Source organism: Pelophylax lessonae, assembly GCF_965119305.1.
Source record: "Pelophylax lessonae genome assembly, chromosome: 4".
Lineage (NCBI taxonomy): Eukaryota > Metazoa > Chordata > Amphibia > Anura > Ranidae > Pelophylax > Pelophylax lessonae.
Window position 1 is genome coordinate 193,934,176 of NC_138771.1, and position 22,986 is coordinate 193,957,161.

The 22,986-nt window shown below is 48.2% G+C and overlaps 1 protein-coding gene across 1 annotated transcript in view; it reads right to left on the reverse strand.

Annotated features, from left to right (window-relative positions):
- Nucleotides 1–22,986, reverse strand: part of SYPL1 (synaptophysin like 1) — a 52,380-nt gene that overhangs the window by 23,714 nt on the left and 5,680 nt on the right. The window contains exon 2 of the mRNA XM_082257140.1: nt 16,807–16,934. Within this exon, the coding sequence (XP_082113266.1) occupies nt 16,807–16,934 (128 nt within the window). The remainder of the gene's footprint in view (nt 1–16,806; nt 16,935–22,986) is intronic.

A 22,986-nucleotide genomic window follows, 5' to 3' on the forward strand; every position in this document is an offset into this window, starting at 1 on the left:
CCGCAGCAGGTAGACTGTGACCGAGGGTCGAGGCACGCAACAATTGACATCTATCCCGGTCACCCGGCTGGGTTGCTTCTCCCCCACCAAGCGGCATTCCAAACCCCCCCCCCCCTCCTCTTTCATCGGAGAGAGCCCTCCTCTGCCTGCTTCACACTTCATGGCCCTAGTGCAGATTACATCGTGGAGGACCGATTGAAGCTTCTTTTTAAAGATACTCTACACCCCCTGCACGTTGCAGTAGTGTGACTTGCTTTTTCATCTGGCTTGTTCTGTTTAATTGCCATTTTTTGGTTTTACAATAAACTTGGCTATTTTTATGTGAGTCTTTTAATGCTCCCTGGCTAGGGACGGTTAGTGGACACCAGCAATTGTTAGCCTGCTCCTGTCAGCGCTTCTTCTCAACTTATGCAGATTTTTTCTGTTGCCCCCTTCCCAAGGGGTTATCCTACAGCAGCTCAGGATCAGTCAGGCACTGTACCTTTCACTATAACCAATTGGTGGGCGCCAAATTTCTTTTTGTGAATTGTCAAAGGACATGTCTCCGCTGACATCTGCTTTTCCATAGAGAATGGGTGGCCAGATCAGGTCCGCATGAAATCCAGACAGGCAAACCTGATCGGTCCGATCATGTGAAAGGGGCCTTAGGGTTTATATAGTGTATACAAAGCCTAAAATGTTTTTCAAATTTTTGCTTGAGTGGGGCTCCATTTTAGAGATTTACATTTGTGTTCCATCAATATGACAAAAAGGTTTTACTAGACAAAAAGTGAGGGAAAATATGCAACAGCTACAGAAGAAATAAAAAACGGCCTTTCCCTGTTATATATATATATATATATATATATATAAAAAAATATTTCTAGCGCTTTGTTGCTGTTGAGAGCCCCCGTTCACACTGGGGCTACCTGTCAGGCGACCTGGTCGCCTGCCATACAGAAGCTGTGGACCCGTTCTAATAGGAGCGACACAAGTCGCTCCGACTTAGAAAAGGGTCCAGAGCTTCTTTGGGGCGACCCGGAGCGACCTGCATAGACTTCAATGTTATGAAGTCCGTGCCGGCCGCTCCGAGGTCGCGGTGCGAGCAGCGCGCCGCGACCTGTGTGGTCGCCTGGGGAAGTCGGATCGCCCCAGTGTGAACGGGGCCTGAGTCTCAAGACAGGAGGCGAAGCTAAATCTCTAATGAAAAATAAAAAACTCCCACACACAAAATTAGCTGGGCACATGCTTCAAACCTTTCACTGTCAGGTGGTGTTTTGCACATGTTTAAAAACAAAATTGTGTGATTACATAACCACTTCCATACTGGGCCTATTCTGGCACTCTCCTTCATAAAAAAAAAAAAAAAAAAAAAAAAAACGCTCGACTACGCCTATGGGCAGGTAACTCAGTTTTGTTACAAGCAGTGTCAGAAGTATAACAATCCATAGAGGGGTGGGTGCTGTGTCCGTCAATGAACATCAGAGAAATGGGTTTCATTGCAAGTCAAAAATCCCATTTTCTCTTTGGTTCACTGGCCGACACAGCTCCTGATCTTGACCATTGGGACGTCCGAAAACAGTGTCAAACATTAGGGGTGGGAACAGCAAAAAAGAAATCCCCAAAGCTAAACCGTAGCCAACCAAGTAACAAGAGCTCCACCAAAAACAACTGGAACCCACCTGAAAAACCATTAAACCCCCAAAAAAGGGAACAAGCCCCCTAAACAGCAGCCTGCAAAACCCTGTGGCCAAAAGAGGCATCCGCAGATGCCAACACATCCACTTTATAAAATTTTGTGTAGCCACTCCTTGCACACTTGCGTCACTGACGCCTGATGGAAGGTCCAAGAAGCACTGAGCGCCTGCGTAAAGTGCGCCTTCACAGGGAAAGGAGGAACCTGACCCTTAATTGAATAGGCCTGAGTCACTGTCTGTCGGATTCATCTAGAAATATAGTCGCAGATGAAGCGTATAGACCTTTGAGGCCCATCCATAAGCACAAATAGGGGAGTCCGACTTCCTAAGCACCGGTTCACACTTCTGCGAGTGCCGGGTTCACATGTAATGTCGGAGCGCACTGCTCCGACATTACATGCGATCAGCTGTGCGGTGCGAGTTTAGCCATACAGTTTGTATGGCTAAATTCGCATTGCACCCGGAGCAAACACGGAGCACAGGAGGCATTTTTGCAGCCGCATCAGGATCGGATCGCACAGAGGTTCACACTTGTGCGATCCGCTCCTGTGCGAACTGCACGATCGCACTGCCATATGCGATCAAACTGGGGGTGTCAAGATTACATTGACACCCCCAGCGTATCGCATATGGCAGTGTGAACTGCCGGGGGTGCGTGTGCGATGCGGGAACAGGCTGCGAATTCGCAGCCTTCCCGCATCGCATAAATGTGAACCGAGCCTAAAAGACGTAGCTGCCAGGTACACTCGAATAGCCCTAACCACATCCAGGGAATGCAACGCAATATCCTTGGGATGTTTTGGCTTGGGACACAGGGAAAAAACACCACAATGTCCTCATTCAGATGGAAATCAGAGACAACCTTTGGAAGGAACGACGGACAGGGGCAAAGAATCATCTTATCTTTGTGGACCACCAAATAAAAGGGAAATGACAAGACAACCCCGCCAATTCCGACACCCTGTGCGCAGAGGTGATAGCCACCAAAAAGGCCACCTTCTGGGAAAGCGTAAGCAAGGGAATCTCCTGAATATTTTCAAAGTAAGGCTGCTGTAGAGCTAAAAGCATCAAGTTGAGAACCCAAAGGCTGTAGTGGGGACCGCACTGGTGGAGTCAAATGTCGAACCCCCCTGAATAAAAGTACGCACCAGGGGGTGCATAGGGTCACTGAAAGAAGACCGCCAAGGCCGACACCTGGCCCTTAAATGGTACTCAAGGCCAACTTCTGCTCAACCCCCAGTTGAAGGAAAGTCAAGACCCGAGCCCCAGAAAAAAAGAGTGAGGGTAAACACCAAGCAACTCACACCACAAAATGTACACTTTCCACATACGATGGCAGATCTTCCTAGAAGTAGACTTCCTAGCTTTCAGTAGTGTAGGAATCACCAACCCAGACAACTCTCTATCCTTCAGCACCTGGCTTTCAACAGCCAAGCCGTCAAAGCCAGCTACTAAAGCAGTATGGAAGCTTATACACACACATACACCATTAACCTTTCAGTAACCACTGTCCAATACAGGGGGAGAAAAGATTTGCCCTGGCGAAGAGTCAGATAATGAAGCCACCAGACCAGAGACCCTTTCGTTTTTTTGGCTCAGCTGAAGAGTTGGATCATCCTGAAGAGTTCTTGAATGGCTTTGAACCCTTGTCAGCCAACCCTGATGGACGAAAAAAAAAAAAAAAAAAAAAAAAACCTTCATGTGAGCCAAGGAGGGGCTACGTCTGCCATGAGGTGCCTTACCCTTACTAGCCTTCAGAAGAAAGGTGCTCTCCCCCCGCCCCCCCTGCAAGACTCCGAAGGTCGTCACCCAGGGTAGCTCCAAACAGGCGATCCCCTTGAAATGGAAGATCAGTTAAGGCGCTTTTTTTTTTTTTTTTTTTTTAAGGAGGTCTGGTCCGCAGACCAAAATTTGAGCTACAAAACACGCCTAATGACCACTGCGGAGACAGACAGACAGTCTAAAAAGTAGGGGAGCCGCATCCAAAAAAAAGGCATCACAGATAGACTGCAGCCCCTGGACAAACTGGTCCACCAGCTCAGCAAAAGGCAGGGGGGAAGCTGCTCACCCTCCAGGTCACGCCATTAAAGCTTAGCCCACTCGGTCAGAGTTTGACACCAGGGCAATGGTGAAGACCGGTCTGAGTGCCGAGCCAGCCACAGTGAACATACTGCGGGCCAGTCTACGCCTTTCTGTCAGCCGGATCATTAAAACGCCACCGGTGGAACAGTCCACTTCTTAAGGAGAGACTCTTCAAAGGGAAACCTCATTGCGAATCTCTTAGGGACCCAAAAAGGGACATTTTGGGCATTCCCACCTTTTGCAACAAATCTGTCAAAAATGGGTAGAAAACAGAAACCCCTTCGCATCTCCCACTAAAGTTCAAAAAGACACCGCCAAGTGACACCCCCCCACTGCGCTGGTAACACCACCCGGTCGCCAGCAATAGAGCACCCTACGATCCTGCAGCAGAGAGAGGGAGAGGACCCCACCAGACTCACCATCCCACCTGGATCAAAGCACTCCACGTGCGGCGTCCAGGAAGGAAAGAGGCCCAGAAGTCAGCACCAGGGGATAAGGAGGGGCTGCCACAGCTAAAAAACGCTGCCTAGAAAGGCTCCACAGTAATGGCAGCTATAGATTTCAATGGCCGACAAATGAAAAATGGCCGCGGCTACACAAACGTGGCCGCCAACCTATACAGCGGCTTCACAAGGCTCGGGCAAGACACAGATCAGAAGGGGGAGGCCATGGCAGGAGCGCCCCCCCACCTGCTCCCATCGCCAGTACAACACACTGTCCCAACCCCAGCAGGTAGCCAGACCACCATACAACCCCAGTAGAGGAGGGGGGACAGATTACCCACAGGACCATCAGACTCCGGGGAGGGGGGCTACCTGGAAGTCCGACCGTCCTGAGGGGCCTGCGTCCACCCCAAAACCCTCCAGGGGGAGACCGCTACCTCGCCATACCAGGAACCAGGCGGGCACAGACAGAACCTCCTCACCATCGAAATGGGGGGGCTGTCTGCAAGGAGGAACGCTGCAACACAGGCCGAAACCTGGTCGTATGCGACCTCACAAAGAGTTTAACTCGCAGGCCAGACCCCATCCGGTGGGACAATGTCGCAGCTGACCTAGCATGGATTTGACGTCTGCGAGCTGGCCAGACTGGGGTGACGGTGATCACTGGATCTAGATTATCTAGCCCATCACCCAGTCCGGCACTTGATTGTAACCCAATAGTCAAGAAAATCAGGAGCGGTGTCTGTCAATGAACGAAAGAGAAAAGCTGTGGGACCACAAGTCCCAGCAGAAAACACGTCCATACTCCTAAAGACACTAGGCCTATAGCAAAGAGGGGGTTTTATTCCTAGAGAGGACTGCCCATGGAAGGTGCAGAGTTTTTTTTTTTTTAAGCCCATTGTCCTAGTCCTGTAGGTGGGGCTATAAGACCCTGTTTGGTCATGGATAAAGAAGCGACTGTGTCAGTCAATAAACGTAAGAGAGAGAAAAAAAAAAAAAAAAAAAAAACACGACTAGTGCGTGTACTTGGCTTTAATTGTGAATAGTGGTCCTAGAATGCTCTTACTTCCAAAGTGTAGCACAACCATGGTTTTTATTTCACCAATGAGCAGGTTTAGGTTTGTATGTGTTGTGGGAGGAGGGGGCCACAATTCTGTGGGTAATTAGAAAGCAGTAAAAGGGTTAACCTTACAGCAGGCGGGAGTGTGTGTACACTCCACAAGCCAACCGTCTGCTCTGAGGAAAGCGATTGGGTGTGGCTTTCTTTGACACCCAAAACTGCAGACAGGGAATAAAGCTATTGGAGTGCTGTGGACAGGGAAAAGGCTAGCAGCGTGTGATCTGCACTCCATTATCTTCAATAGAAGGCAGGTGAGACAAAAAGGGGATAGAGGATTTTTGGAAGCGCTGTCTCCTTCCCATGACTTCAGCCACAGGCCTCTCCTAGCTGAATTAGGCCAGTGGTTCTGGCGGATACCCTTACGGATTCTGCTGATGCGTCAGCCAGGAAAGCTGCCACTCTGGTTAGCGTGGAAATGGTTTTTACCAGTTCCTCTTTTGGGGTGTCCCCCTCTAGCAGTTCTTGCAACTGTGTCAGCCAGACCAATAGGGTCCTGGCCATGCAGGTTGAAGCTATGGCTGGATTTAGATTTGCAGCTGCGGCTTCCCAGGCTCTTCTTAGAAGTGCTATCTTTTTATCCACAGGATTACAGAGTACCGGAAATGTTCTAGGTTTTTTTGGTTGTAACCCTTTGTACATCTATGTAGAGAAAGCTCTGCAATCTTTTGCTCTTTGATGCTCAGTGTATCTGCAATGGCTCTCAGTAAATTATCCGTGTCTTCAGAGAGAAAAAGTTTACCCTCTGATGCTGGGTCCTCATTATCAGAGTCTGAGCAAAGGCCCCCTTCATATTCTGATTCTGAGCTATCTGCATTAGATCCTTGCTCCACCTCATCCCTGCTGCATGAGGGGATGGGTGATGTGCTGGTAGATGGCGTGCTGGCCTGACTGGAGCTTGCAAGAGCCTCAGGTTTTTCTATGGCTGTATGAAGGGGGCACATTGTGCTTTTAATCTACTTTTAAAAAGAATTAAGCATATCATTGAGGAACCCCTGTGATTCTTTGGCCACAATTTTATTGATGCATTTCTGACATAGGGTTTTTTTTTCCAATCTGGAGGAAACTTGTGACTGCAAGACGCGCATGCCTTGCTACTGGTCTTTGCCTTTTTCACTTCTGGGGTCTTTGTCTGAAAGTAAGCACAAAGGACCCAGTGAGGCAGGCAGTTGCCATACACATCAATGAAAAACGCAGTTTGTTGGTGAGGTAAAGACAGGAGGGAACTCCAAAGTGCTCTGGCTTACCTTTGAGCTGTCCTGACTAGAAAGATCTGCAGGGCGCGGAGGCATCTGACATGGTCAGTCTCAGAAAGGGAACCACAACATAGGGGCCTTTAGCTGCTTCCTGCCCAGCTCCAGCCCCACCCCCAGCTGTCCTCCATACAGGTTGGTGGACATACCTGTATTGACCCATCCTGGTATTCTATGGTCAGCCACCTGATCAAGCTTTGTTCTTGTGAAAGAATTACCACATTATCTTGTTCGTTTTGCGAGTTTGCAGTTTAAAACCCACGCCGCCGCCATTAAAGCATACTGCTTCATCGTCTACTTCCGCCTCCTCCAATATGGCTGCAGACTGGAAGTGCATCACCAGAAGTGACGCGACGTTCCGGTCCCGCCTCCATCTAGCTCCAGGAAGCCGGAGACCCTGTCACCGTGCCTCCGACTCAGTTAGCCTGGAATGGAGTGGGCGCAAGGCTGCCTTGTGCAGAGGGTGGGGGAATACCAGGTATGGTCTGCATCCTGACAGCTGGGGGGGGGGGGGGGGGGGGGTCGATAGTTGCATACCTCTCAGTAGGGTGAAACCTCAGGCGGGGCCTGCTTGCCCCAATGTGCTGCCTCTGGCCCGCACTGCCCAAGACTCGCTGAGCTGGATGGGAGGCTGGTCCGGGGGCCTCCTGCAACTTGCAGAGAATGAAGAAAATTACAAAACAGATGCAGTTCCCGTGGGCCCGGAGGAAACAATCAAAAACGGAGGCCGAAGGTATGACTGGCATTTTTATAATGGTGAACTAAGGCTCCTCCCACCTGAAACAGGAAACCTATCTCTGGTGCTGCCCTGGAAGAGGATGAAAAAAAAAAAAAAAAAAATTGAGCCCACACTTCTTCCACAAATGTAACCACATCCATCGGGGATGTGAGGAAACATAATTTGCAGTACGTGTTACTCATGGATGTGCACGCCCGCAGTTAGAGCAATAATTTTTTTGAACCAGTATTTACAGTTAAAGAGCAACTTTTTTTTTCTTAACAAAAACACACCACATTCCCCTCTGGGTAATCTATGTACATTCCAAGGATTTAAACATTGTTGCAGATTCCTACTTTTTGTTATTCTGAAGGAATAGCCGTTTGTGTCCCATGTGCTTGGTGAATCTGTATGGCAGTGGTTTTATAATAATTTATCAGTTGCTGCACCTGCAGGGCTTTAATGAGGAAAACTGAATTTTTGTAAAATCTTACCGTAAAATTCCCTTCTCCGAGTCCTTTGACAGTCGCCGCGCACTCACAGTCTTCACCAATGGGTATTGACCTCTTATCCACAGGAGCAAGCTAGGCAAAAGACTTTGTTAAAACAAAGCAATTTACATAGACACACCTGTAGGGGGCTGTCCCTTTGGTCCAATACCCCCCCTACTATCAGCCTTCCCAATTCAGTTTGGTAGCAAGCAGTTAAGAGTCCATAAAACTCCAAAAAGAGGGGCGGGGGCGGCGACTGTCAGAGGACTCGGAAAGGAATTTTACAGCAGGGCTTGACAAATTTGCCTGAAATCTAGGAGCCAGCTAAAAAAGTTAGGAGCCAGTTTTTTTTTTTGTTTTTTTTTTTTAAACTAACAACCAAGCTTTATTTAATAAAACGGATACTAAATTTACACATAAATAGGACTAGAACCCCACTCTCCTCTATAGTGCAATTGGATGGAAACAGACTGTCTGTCTCTTTCCATCCGATGCCATCTGATCCGATCCACGGGATGGATAGAAAATAGAACCACCATCCGTCTGTTTTTGGCGGGCAGGGTCAGATGGCGGCAGATTACTGCTCCATAGAGGAGACTGAACGGTCCGATCAGGTCTGCCTGAAAAACTGACAGGCGGACCTGATCAGACAGCCCGTGTGAAAGGGGCCTTCGGCTGTGGCACGGCGATGAGGAAAAAAAATAAATAAATTATATATATATATATATATATATATATATATATATATATATATATATATATATATATATATATATATATATATATATATATATATATATATATATATATATATATATATATATATATATATATATTTTTTTTTTTTTTTTAATAAGAATTATTAAAAAAAAAATGTTTTTTTTTTTTTTCAATTAAAAAAAAAAAAAAAGAAAAAATTATTTATTTTTTTTACATTTAAAAAAATAAAATAATAAATAACCACACTCCCTGTCCACTTACCTTTAAGCAAAGGTAACTGGACAGAGAGATGAAGCCTTAAAAAAATTCCCTCTCTTCTCCTCTTTGGCATTGAGAACATGCATTACTCCCGGCCACCACAAGAGGGCGCCAGTTCCCCTAGCTTCTCATCTCACAGAAGAAGGCCGAAAAGCCGGGACTAAATTTTTGGACGCCGCGGAAGTCCGTGAACTCGAAGAGGAGGTGGGGGGGCGCAAAAGGGACAGGACACATCCTGCAGGGCACCCCAGGCGCCAGGTCGCTAATTCTAGTCGCAAATGCGACCTGGCGCCCGGGATTTTTACAGTACGATTTTACAAAAATTCCATTTTCTCTTACGTCCTCTGACAGTCGCCGCCCACTCATACAGTCTTCACCAATGGGATGTCCCAAAGCAGTGTAGACATGAGGGGTGGGAAGCGCAACCGTCACAAAGGCAACGCAGCACCCAGGTCAGAGAAAGGAACGAACCTTATCTGAACAGAAAGGTAAACCCTCTGGGTAACAAAAAGCTCAACTGGAGCAACAACCCAGGAAAGCAAATAAAGGGAAAAACAACCCCAGACAGGGACTGGCAAAGCCAGGGCCCTCTCAAGGTACTGCCGCACACAGAACTTTGCGGCCAAAGGAGGCATCTGCCGATGCCAGAACATCAAGTTTATAAAATTTTGAGAAGGTGTGCAAAGACGACCAAGTCGCAGCCTTGCACACCTGGACCACCGAAGCCTGATGCCGGAAGGCCCATGACGCGCTCACCGCCCTGGTAGAGTGCCCTTTGACAGGGAAGGGCGGTACCCGTTCCTTAATCGAATAGGCCTGCACAATTGTCTGATCCATCTGCAAATGGTTGCCGCAGATGCAGCCGTACCCTTCCGAGGTCCCTCAGGAAGGCCAAAAAGAGAATCCGTCTTCCTAAAGGATTCAGTGGAAGACAGGTAAACCCTGATCTGCAAAAATGGTGGCTAAAAATGTTTTTTATTTATTTAGGTAAACCCTGATCGCCCAGACAACATCCAAGGAATGCAAGGCAAACTCCTTAGGATGCTTAGGATTTGCACACAGCGAAGGCAAAACAATATCCTCATTAAGGTGAAAATCAGAAACCACCTTAGGAAGGAAAGATTGGTTAGGTCGCAAGACCACCTTATCCCTATGAACCACCAGGTAAGGGGAGCGGCAAGACAAAGCCGCCAACTCCGACACTCTGCGGGCAGAAGTGATCGCCACCAGAAAGGCAACCTTTTGTGACAGCAGAGGCAAAGACATTTCCCTGATGTTTTCAAAGGGAGGACGTTGCAAAACGGACAGAACCAAGTTCAAGTCCCAAGGAGGTAAAGGCACCCTCAGAGGAGGAGCCAAATGACTCACACCTTGAATAAAGGTGCGTATCAAAGAGTTAGACGCCAAGGGACGCTGGAAAAGGACAGCCAGTGCAGATAACTGGCCCTTAAATCGTGGTCAACGCAAGGCGCTGGTCCACACCAGTTTGCAGGAAGGCCAACACCCTCGTCACCGAAAAGGAGGGATGCCCCTGGATTCACACCAAGCAAAATAAGCCTTCCAGGTACGGTAATAGATCTTACCAGACGAGGCCTTCCTAGCCTTGAGCAGGGTAGGAATGACCTCCGATGAGAGACCCCCGTCTCAGGACCTGGCTTTCAACAGCCACGCCATTAAAGCCAGCGACTGTAAAGCAGGATGGAAGATCGGCCCCTGAGACAGCAGATCGTCTCGTAACGGGAGCCGCCATGGAGGCTCGACGACCAGTTGTATGATTTCCGCGTACCAAGACCGGCGCGGCCAGTCCGGGGCCACCAGAATCACCAACTTCGGTTCCGAGACCAACCTGCGAAGGAACCTGGACAACAACTGACTCGGGGGAAAGGCATAAATCAGGAGATACTGATGCCAAGGCACCACCAGCGCATCCGAGGCGTCTGCCGGAGGATCGCGCGTTCTTGCCACGAACCTTCCTACCTTGTTTAGCCGAGATGCGAACAGATCCACATCTGGGGTTCCCCATCTCGCACACAGCATCTGAAACACCTCCGGGTGTAGGGACCAGTCTCCCTGGTCCAGGGTCTGGCGGCTCAGATAGTCAGCCTGCCAGTTTTCCACACCTGGAATGTGAACTGCCGAACTTGCCGGGACGTGCATCTCGGCCCAAGACAGAATGTTGGTCACCTCCCGGGCACTCCTGGTGCCCACTTGGTGATTGATGTAAGCCACCGCAGTGGCGTTGTCTGTCTGCACCCGTACAGGGCGACCCCGAAGTTGATCCGACCAACGGAGCAAGCACAGTCTGATCGCTCGCAGTTCCAATATGTTGATCGGTCGGGGAGGATTCCTCCTCTGACCAAGTGCCCTGGGCAGACAGAATGCCCAGAACGCCACCCCAGCCCGACAGGCTGGCATCCGTGGTGATCACTGTCCACAACAACGGGCGGAAGGATTTGCCCTCCGTCAGAGCCGGGGACTGGAGCCACCAGAGAAGACTCTCCCTGACATGGTGACTCAGATATCCTCCTTTCCAAGGACTGAGGATGCCTGTCCCATCTGACCATGATCTCCGCTTGAAGAGATCGCGTGTGGAACTGTGCAAATGGAATTGCCTCGAAGGCTGACACCATCAACCCCAGGGACCGCATGCAGGCCTGGCGTGACGAGGAATCCTTGTCCCGGAGAGACCTGACCTCGTCCTGCAGAGTCCGGAGCTTGTCCTCAGGCAAAAAAACCTTTGCTTGGGCAGAGTCCAGGACCATTCCCAGGTAAGGGAGACGAACAGAAGGGGACAAGGTCGACTTCTGAACGTTGATGGTCCACCCGAACTCCTGGAGCGTCTGAACGGTACTCAACAGATCGCGTAACAGACTCGGGCTGGCGCTCGATCTTAACAGGAGATCGTCCAGATATCCCAAGATCGCAATCCCCTGTGCCCGTAACAGGGCCAGAACAGGAGCCAGCACTTTGGTAAACACCCTTGGAGCCGAAGTGAGACCGAAAGGCAACGCCACAAACTGATAGTGTTCCTCCGCGATAGCGAATCGGAGGTACCTCTGATGACCCTCGAATATGGCGATGTGTAAATACGCATCCTTGAGGTCGATGGAAGCCAGGAAATCTCCCGGACTTAAGGAGGCCACCACCGAACGGAGGGATTCAATGCGGAACTTCTGAACCCGCACGAAGCGGTTCAGAGCTTTCAGGTCCAGAATTGGACGTACCTTGCCCTCCTTCCTGGGCACAGTGAACAGATTCGAGTGAAACCCCCGAAACCTGTACAGATGAGGCATCGGGACGACCACCCCTTGGGCGAGGAGATCCTGAACCACCCGATGAAGATTGTGCAACCGATCTGGGGTCAAATGAAGATTTGAGGGAAAGAATCTGACCGCAAAAGGAATTTGATCTTGTATCGCGATCGAATGATTCATGAACCCACCTGTCCGGAACCCGGAGCAGCCAAGGTTCTCGGAAACCGCGCAGACGTCCCCCCACCCCTGTAACGGGTGAGGGCGTCCCTTCGGGTAGAGGCGGAAGGACCCGCCGGGCCGGCGTGGATGGATTTTTGTTTGCCTGCCCAGGGCTTCCTCTGAGCACCCTGGCCTTTAAAGGGTTTTCCCTTGTCCTGTGCCTTAAAGGCATGAAAGTACCCCTGAGTCGATTTAAAGGCCCCCGCTTACCGTGGAAAGACTTACCCTTGGGATTCTGGGACAGCAGAGTGCTCTTACCCCCAGTGACCCCCTTAACCAACTCGTCCAGGGATTCCCCAAAAAGACGATTCCCCGCATAAGGGATGTCAGACACGGTCTTCCTGGAAGACTGGTCAGCCGACCAGCTCTTCAGCCACATTAAACGACGGAGCAGCACCGTGACGCCAGACAGCCGTGCTCTTAGAGAAGCCTCATCCAAGGCCGTGTCATACAGGTACAAAACCGCCAGACGCATCTGCTCCACCATAGCCACAGTAGCTGGAGGTGCGTGTAAGATTCCACCCGCCTATCCGTAGGGTCCCGGAACACCAGAGAATCCTCCCGAGGGCATGAGAGTGGCCTTGTTTAACCTGGACACCGTGTGATCCACTTTAGGGGACACGGTCCATCGCAAATCCGTAGGAGGCACGAAAGGGTAACAGAACTGTAACCATTTTGATACCACAAAAGGGTGCTTTAAATTACGCCATTGTTCATTCACCGTTTCGTAAAAACTCAGCGGGACAAGGAAACACCTGTGCCGCTTTTCGGGGTTCTGCGAGTTCCAAAGGAAGACTGCTTACCCGGTGGGTTGGGCTCATCCTCTAAACGTAGGGTCTCTTTAACAGAAGCAATAAGCGCAGAGACAGCAGCGCGTTCTTTAGCCGCTTCAGAAGGATCATCCGCCTCCTCCCCCTCCACCTCCATATCAGAATGCAAGGACTGAGACCCCTCAGGGGGTAAACTGTCCAGGGCAACCATATCAGACTCAGAATCTGAGGACAATGAAGCCCTAGCTCGTTTCCTAGAATCCTGCTCCGACATCAACAAATCCACCTTGGACGCTAAAGTTGCAAGTGCAGCAGCAAGGGAAGGTGAAGATTCAGGAGTAACTGGATCACTCACCAAGGCTGGGGGAAATTTGCAGTCCTGGGACTCCATGAGAAAAATCACTGTCGCTGGCCCTTTAACCACTTAAGCCCCGGAAGATTTTACCCCCTTCCTGACCAGGGGGTTTTTTTGCGATTTTTTTACTGCGTGACTTTAACGGACAATTACGCGGTCGTGCGACGCTGTACCTAAACTAATTTCACGTCCTTTTTTTCCCCCACAAACAGAGCTTTCCTTTGGTGGTATTTGATCACCTGTGCGATTTTTTGATCATGCGCGATAAACAAAAAAAAAAAAAAAAAAAAAAAAAAAGTGTAAATTTTGCAAAAACAACAATATTTTTAACTTTTTTTTTTTTTATATGAAATTTCCCCCCCCCCCCCCCAAAAAAAAGTAAAAATCTAAATTTAAAATTTTCGGCCAATTTGTTTGGTAAAAAAAAAAGCGTATTTTGATTGGTTTGCGCAAAAGTTATCGCATTTACTAACAAAGGGAAAGATGTGTCATTTTTGGTGGTTTTTTTTTTAACGAGTAATGGCGGCAATCTGCGATTTTTTTTTGCGGGACTGCGACATTGCGGTGGACAGATCGGACCCTTGACTGACATTTGACACTTTTGGGGTTACCAGTGACATTACTACAGTAATCAGTGCTATACATATGCACTGTTACTGTAAAAATGACACTGGCAGTGAAGGGGTTAACTGTATTGGAGAGGGAGGGGTTAAGTGTGTCCTAGGGGCGTGTTTCTAACTGTGATGGAACATGTGTACTATTGTAAAAACAGAGATCAACGGTTCTACATAGTAGAACCGTCTGATCTCCATTTTTACACAGGGGAGAATGACAGGCGGCTTGTTTACATAAGCCGCCTGACTTTCTCCCTCTCTACCGACGATCATAGTGTGACCGGCAGACATCGGTTCCGCCGGTCACACGCGCGGACTCCTCAGTGAACGGGGCGGGCGCGCGCTCGCCCGCTATTGGCTCACAAGCCGGTCACAGGCTAGCGACGTAGATCTACGTCACTCTGCCTAGCTGAGGCTGACTGCCGCAGTAAATATACTGTGCGCAATCGGCAAGCGGTTAAGACGCGATCGCAGCGACCCACCGCAATGCACTGCAATAAGGATTACACCAAGGAACCCCACTGAGATGGGAAAAGCACTAAAAAAAAAAAAAAAAAAAAAAAAAAAATTCCCCAAAAACCAGCAAAAAGAACCCCCAGAAGTGTTACCACGCTGCCGGAAACGATTTCTGCATACAGAAAAGGAAGTGATGTCATCCGCAAGAGACTGAACAGGAAGCTGCCTAAGGGAAAATGGTTGCCAACGTATATGAATGGGAGGCTCTGGGAAAATGGCTGCCGAACATGTGCAAAGAAGAACACCCGAAGGCGCCAAAAAACACTACATAGAAAGCTGCAGAAAGTGCCCACAGTGAGGCCAGAGCAGCTGCCCACACCCAAAATGGCGGACCCGTGGTTTTTCGCACCGCCATGTCTGTTTCCCCAAACACACTGACAAGTGGACAGGGAGAGGGACCCCCACGGCGATACATGCGCCAAGAGACCCCCGCAGGGACCGGGAGGAATGGGAGCCCCGGACACAGACATGAGGGGAGAGCACAGACATCAGCAGACTGTCATCCCCAAACAGAGGCCCCACACAAGTTAGTTACCGCTCCATATGGCGTGGGCGCCACAATATCGCGGGAACCCCCCACCCCAGACGGCGGGGGGGGGCAGCAGCCAAAATAGGATCACCGCATGTTGAGGCATTACGGCGAGGTAGCCACCTCGCAGGCTGGTGCCCCTGAGGACAGGTCGTTTGCTAGGCCAGGGCGCACTCATAGCCCACTAAACGCACGATGGCGGGCTGGGATTCCATAAGATCCTCTGTCCTGGAGTACCAGGACGACCAGTCCGATTCCCAGCTCCGCAACGCTGTAGTCTTCCGAAGATCCGACTAAGCGCAGACAAATAAAAAGCTAGTAGTGCAAAGAAAAACACTTTTGCAGCAAATAAAAATAATAAAACAGAAGAAAGGCTGAGACATGTAGCCCCCAGCACAGGGATAGCCTATCTTACTCCTAACTAGGCAGAAGACAAACTGAGTTGGGAAGGCTGATAGCAGGGGGGTATTGGACCAAAGGGACAGCCCCCTGAAGGTGTGTCTATGTAAATTGCTTTGTTTTAACAAGTCTTATGCCTAGCTTGCTCCTGTGGATAAGAGGTCAATACCCATTGGTGAAGACTGTATGAGTGGGCGGCGACTGTCAGAGGACGTAAGAGAAATGAGCAAGGTCTGCATCCCTTTTAGATGTGATTTCCCTTTGTATCTCTCTCCCAAATTACATTTTTGTTGCAGGAGATACCAAAAATCTACATGTATCTTAGTGCATGGAAGTGGAGTTACCCTTTAACTTTTAATTGATGACCTGCAAGGACTTTTAAAGCACTGCCTAAAATATAGGGTACTAAAAAGTTTGTCATCTTTTGGACAGGCACATTTTTAAAGCTCCACTCGACACATTGGGTATCTCGTTACTTCATCTTTTTAATTTTCCAAAAATAGGTAATGCATTTGTGTGCCCAACAATTACTTCTAGTGCATCGTTTACTGAAAATTTGCACTTGATAAACCCTTTCGCAAATATCGCGTGACAAACATTTTTGTCAATACCACCATTTTCTAGGTTGTCTGCTCTCAGAAAATAAAGTTTGGAGGATTTAACCAACCTTCAGGCCTAAACAGATATTTTTTTTGTTTTAAACGTGTGAAGAAGAAAAAAAAAAAAAAAAAAAAAAAAAAAAAAAAAAAAAACGTACCACACCACACAATGCAAAAACAGTGAAAGGGGTTAGGTCCCTTTCTCACTGGTGGGGTCCTCTAGCGGATGCACCTGCTCAGCAGGGGATCTCTCCACTGACCCCCCCCCCCTGCTGATGCAGAGCAGAACCAGCCTGCTTTACCCTTATGGGCGGTCAGCTGGAAACAGACCGCCCCGTAAGTTTCCATTCAATGCGCCAGACGGATAGGGAACAGGACAGGTCCTCATCGGATGTTGGCGGGTGTCAGCGGAACTGTCGTTCCACAGAGAACAATGGATGGAAAACTGACGAGCGGACCCGATCAGTCCATCAGTGTAAAAGGGGCCTTACCGGAGGCCTGTTATAAAAGAAACAGGGGGGAAGTCATGTCATTCCAATCCCCAGATTTCAATGCTTTGAGTCACTGACCCAAAATGTATGCAGATCAAGGAGTCCTAACTAACTATTTGCTGCATACTTGATACAGGTCAGCAACTGAAAGCACTGAAACCAATGACAGTCAGGAATTCTACATTTTCAGAAGATGGTCAATGGCAGCCACATTTCTCTCAGGAAAGTTGTCCTTTAGGCAACTCTAGAAAATAGAAGATGGCAATAACCTAAGAAAACACAGACTGGGTAGTTATACTTACTGAAATGGGTACCCAAAATCAGCCACCAATGTTTTGTTGTCCGTAAGATTCTTAGCTGCACAGGTCACAGAAAAGCTTGTTTGTCCCTTGTAACCCCCACATGTTGCAAAAGAGAAGATTGAGAAAAACTAGAGGGGAAAAAAAGATAATAAATTCAGCAGTTCAATTAATGAATCAAGTTTATTCAATCACTTATTTAGTGACCCAAAGCCTAGAACACTAAACTCTGGTTTACAACAATTCTAGTTAACAACGCTTACTTAAAATTAACCCCTTGGCACTGGACACACGCAAGTATGCAGCCTCCCGGCGCCTGGTCTTTAGTACCGACAGGCTACATATTTGGGTGAATTGCCATCAATAGCGCTGTGCCGAGAGCATGCGCCATGCTTGCTCCCACAGCACAGTGACTGATGTCTAACTAAAAGCTCCCGATTGAGTTTTTGGATCACGTGATCGGCGGTCACATGATCTTAAGCCATGCCCTGCCTCCCAGCATCTTAAACCTCTTAGAGCCGGGAGGCGAGGCGTGGCGTGAAGAGGGTAAAGCACCTTTTATTACTCATCCTCCTCCAAATTCCTTTTTTTGCTGCTGTAATCTGGCTTCCCATTGGAGAGTGGCTACATTTGTTCTCATTGCATTTCCGAATGTAGCCACTCTCTCTTGCTTGCTTCAGAGATGACCAAGGCGCTTTGGACACTCAATTATAGGATGTGTATAGGGATGCACCGAAATGAAAATTCTGGGCTGAAACCGAAAATGCAGGATGCCCTTGGCCGAAAACCGAAACAAAAATGACTTTTCCCCCCCCAAATGATTTTAGAATAGATAGAACAGGGGCATATGCCAGAAACAGGCAGTGACGTACACCTGTAGCTGCCACCCTGTCGCAGTATATGTACTGTGACAGGTTGGCAAGTGGTTAATTTAAATTACCAATGGTATTTGTATTATGCAGCATGAGGGGGTTAATGTATTGCCACAGGTCACTGATGCATTAGTGACCGACCAGTGGCAGTTAATTAACCCCTTTGTGCTGCATTAGTGCAACCAGTGTCAGTGTTAATTAACACTGGTTGCATTGACACTGATACTGGTTGCACTAATGCAGCACAAAGGGGTTAATTAACTGCCACTGGTCGGTCACTAATGCATCAGTGACCAGCAGTGGCAATACATTTAACACCCTCATGCTGCATAATACAAATACCATTGGTAACCTCGCCTCAGCACCCCCCACCCCAATGATGGCAATCTCCTTACTTGTGGGCACCTCCATGACACAGGCAGGCGAACTCTCCGCTCCTCCTGTGTCCTTTTCAAAAATCCCGCCTCTGGCTAGCGGCCCGCCTCCCGGTGATGTCACTACTATGACTATGTGTATGAATGAACTAAGACACCGGGCTGGCGGGCGAGCAGCAGCTAATAGCTGTGACTAAGTGAGCCCTGTCAGCGGAGATACCCGCCTGACAGGGAAGTGAAGGGCTCACTTAGTCACAGCTATTAGCTACATCACTGGGAGGCGGGCTGCCGGCCAGATTTTTGAAACCTGCCCTGCGCCCACGATCATTAATTTCGGCATCTTTAACCCATTTTTGGCCTAAATGGAATAAGCCCATTTTCGGCCGAAAATTTCGAAGACTGTATGAGTGGGCGGCGACTGTCGGAGGACGTAAGAGAAAAAAAAAAATATGCCCAGAAGTCGTATATGCAGGACATTTTAACTGGGAGTCAAACAAAGCTATACGAAGGGTGGAGGGGGGAAAATAACATTTATATATATTAAAGTAGTACTAACAGCTGAGACTTTTTCTTCATGGATATAATACAATTTTAAATATAAAGCACAATACTAGTAAACTTTTACTCTAAATGTAACTAATGCCTTGCAGTCTATCAGCCGCCATCTTCTCTGGGTTAAGATGCTGATCTTCCCTGCACAGAGCCCTTAACCACTTTACCACTAGAGCATTTTGCTGTCTTACGTCTGGGCCACTTTTTGCGATTCGGCGCTGTGTGACTTTAACTGACAATTGCGCGGTCGTGCGACGCCGTACCCAAACGAAATTGACGTCCTTTTTTTCCCACAAACAGAGCTTTCTTTTGGTGGTATTTGATCACCTGTGCGATTTTTACTTTTTGCGCTATAAACAAAAAAAGAGCGTTTATTTTGAGAAAACAACAATATTTTTCAAATTTTTTTTATATGAAATTCCCCCCCAAAAAAGATGTAAAAACCTATTTCTTTTTAAATTTTTGGCCAATTTGTTTTCTGCTACCTATGTTTGGTAAAAAAAAAAATCGCAATAAGCGTATTTTGATTGGTTTGCGCAAAAGTTATTGCGTTTACTAACAAAGGGAAAGATTTTTGTCATTTTTGGCGTTTTTTTTTTAACGCGTAATGGCGGCGGTCTGCGATTTTCTTTGCGGGACTGCGACATTGCGGCGGACAGATCGGACCCTTGACTGACATTTTTGACACTTTTGGGGGTACCAGTGACATTACTACAGTAATCAGTGCTATAAATATGCACTGTTACTGTAAAAATGACACTGGCAGGGAAGGGGTTAACTTTATTGGAGAGGGAGGGGTTAATGTATGCCTGGTGCTTACTGACGTGTGGGGGGGGGGGGGGGAGGAGGTGACTTTGTGAGACAAGGACAGATCGGATGTCCAGCTATGCTGAACAGTCCGATCTGTCACTCCCTGTCACTGAGGAGATCCGCCCGCTTGTGTTTACACAGGTGGGCGGATCTCCACACTAGATCCCCGACGATCGGGGCAGAGCAGCGGCGATCGCCGCTGCTCCTCCCCTGGCCCGACTCCCGCTGTGAATGAAAACAGCGGGAGCGCGCCTCCGGCGGCGCGCGAGCGCCGCCTACAGGGGAGGAGTCTGACGACGTAGGTCTACGTCGTCAGACGGGAACGAGCCACTTTGCTGCAGTACTATTACAGTACTTAGCGGTAAAGTGGTTAAAGTGATTATAAGCAAGGTAAAAAAAAAAAAAAAAAAACCACACACAACCTCTGCCTTTAGAATCACTTGGTTCCTTCTCTTGACCAGGACTACATTTCCCATGAGGCATTGCTCCTCACACATTCACAAGTTCTCTGCCATCTACAGACGATGTACTGAGCTGTATGTGCGTCAGGGCTCTTTCACACGGTCCGCCTCCGTAGGCGGATCCGTGCTGCTCAGCAGGGATCGATCCGCGATCCCCGCTGAGCCGGCGGATAACATCTCCGTCTCCGCTTGCAGTGCGGAGAGGGAGGTGTCACAGCTCCCGCTGCCCTCTATGGGGGATCGGATGAGAGCAGACCACCTGTCCGCTCTCATCCGATCCCTGAACGGATGGAAAAATAGGGTTTCCATCCGTCTGGATTTCACGGACAGGATCGGATACGGATGGCTGCGGAGGTGTCTCCGCTGACATCCGCTGGCCCATAGAGCTGCATGGAGGATCTGATCAGATCTGCCTAAAAAAACTGACAGGCGGATCTGATCGGATCGCCCATGTGAAAAGGGCCCTTACACTGTATTTTCTGATATGTAAACAAATAATGCATTCTGTATGCAGGACAACTAATCGGCTGACCGATTAAATAGATTACGAAAATAGCCGACAACTATTGTCATAATCGATTAGTTGTTTCAGAGAGAGAGATTATATATAATACATACACACATGATTCTGGACTTCTGCCTTGTTGGGCATTCCCTGATCATTGGTAAACTACACAGAATGACAGGGAGGAAGGGATGGATTCTGTGTCTCTACAAAATCCAGCTCTTCCCCCAATAAAAGCAGCACATCTAGTAAACACAAACACTGGCTAGGAACACAGTTAAACCTCTGATATCCCTAGATATTAAACCCCTTCCTAGTCAGGGTCATTAGTACAGTGACCGTGCATATTTTCAGCACAGATTACTGTATTAGTGTCCGATTGCTGCAATATCACAGTCCCGCTTTAAGCCATAGATAGCCACCATTACTAGTATAGAAAAAAAAAAAAAAAAGAAAAAAAAATTACACATACATACACACATATATATATATATATATATACACACACACATATACATATATATATATATATATATATATATGTGTATGTATGTATATAGTATTTATCAGCGTATAACATGCAGCTTAAATTTTAAATAAACAGCATTGAACTTTTTTTTTGTAAATCAGATGCAGTCTTACCAGTGCCCGTGAATGCAGCCTTGCCAGCGCAGTGTCCACCAATGCAAAAACAGTCAGTATCTGGCGTGACCACCATTTGTCTAACGCAGTGCAACCCATCTCTTCACGTACAGTTTAAGATAGGGATGCACCGAATATTCGGCGGCCGAACATTATTCGGCCGAAAATAGAACAAATAGCACTTTCGGTGTTCGGCCGAATAAGTCAAAAGGCCGAATAATTTTGTGCCGAACAATAGGGCTGAACGATAGTCGATATGATATCGACTATCGTTCTGTGGCCGTAGGCGATATTCATATCGCCGAGGTCACGATATTTACAGGGGGGAAGGGACTCGCAGGAGGACAGGAGGACTCCCAGACTTCCGTGTTAGGCAGGGGAAGCCGGGACACTTCCGAAGTGAGCATACATACATTACTCACTCGTGCACTGCAGCCCGCCCCACACATTCAGTGAGTCTTACTCTCCTCCCTAGTTTTTTCAATGGCACATTCAGGAAGCCAATCACGCCGTGATTAGCTGCACAGCGAACCAATCACGCGTGCCTGCACACCTGATTGGTTCCGCTGTGCCGCTACTCACGGCGTGATTGGCTTCCTGAATGTGCCATTAAAAAAAACTAGGGAGGAGAGTAAGACTCACTGAATGTGTGGGGCGGGCTGCAGTGCACGAGTGAGTAATGTATGTATGCGGCTGTGCTCCTTTCCAGGCTCCTACTACCACCACTATGAGAGACTGTCTGTCACTGTATAATCTGATCGAGTCCACATTGACACTGACTGACTGTCACTGAGTAATTGATGTTACCACATTAACCCTGACCTGCCCAGTGCCCTGTATCTGCAATTAAAATTTACAAGGCTGCCTGCATGCTTCCTGATTTCCATTCCCAGCATCCTTCCCAATCCCTACAGTGTCACTAACATTAACCCTATGGTACAAGGCTGCAGTGTGCACTGAATCCCATTCCCTACAGTAACATTTAGGGAAAGAGACATGAGAGGACAAGAGAGATAGAGAGAGACATGAGAGGACAAGAGAGAGGACAAAAAATTGGCAAAATAAATGGAAAAAATGCGAAACACCGCGTTCGGTATTCGGCCTTCGGCCAAACATTTCATTATTATTCGGCTTCGGCCAAGAATTTCATTTCGGTGCATCCCTAGTTTAAGAGGCTGTGGAATGTTGGTCCACTCCTCTTCAATGGCTGCGTGAAGTTGCTGGATATTGGCCGATCCAGAGCATCCCAAACATGCTCAATAGCTGACATGTCCGGTGAGTATGCTGGCCATGCAAGAACTGGGATGTTTTCAGCTTCCAGGAATTGTGTACAGATCCTTGCAACATGGGGCAGTGCATTATCATGCTGCAACATGAGTTGATGGGCGTGGATGAATGGCACAACAATGGGCCTCAGGATCTCGTCACAGTATATCTGTGCATTCAAAATGTCATAAAATACACCTGTGTTCGTTGCCCATAACATACGCCTGCCCATACCATAACCCCACCGCCACCATGGGCCACTCTATCCACAACGTTGACATCCGAAAACCACTCACCCACATGATGCCATACACGCTGTCTGCCATCTGCCCTGTACAGTGAAAACCGGGATTCATCCATGAAGAGAACACCTCTCCAAAAGTGCCAGACGCCATCAAATGTGAGCATTTGCCCACTCAATTTGGTTACGATGACAAACTGCAGTCAGGTCAAGAAGCATGCAGATGAGCTTCACTGAGATGGTTTCTGACAGTTTGTGCAGAAATTCTTTGGTTATGCAAACCGATTGTTGCAGCAGCTGTAGCTGGTCTCAGGAGATCTTGGAGGTGAAGATGTTGGATGTGGAGATCCTGGGCTGGGGTGGTTACACGTGTTTGGCAGTTGTGAGGCCGGTTGGATGTACTGCCAAATTCTCTGAAACGCCTTTGGAGACGGCTTATGGTAGAGAAATGAACATTTAA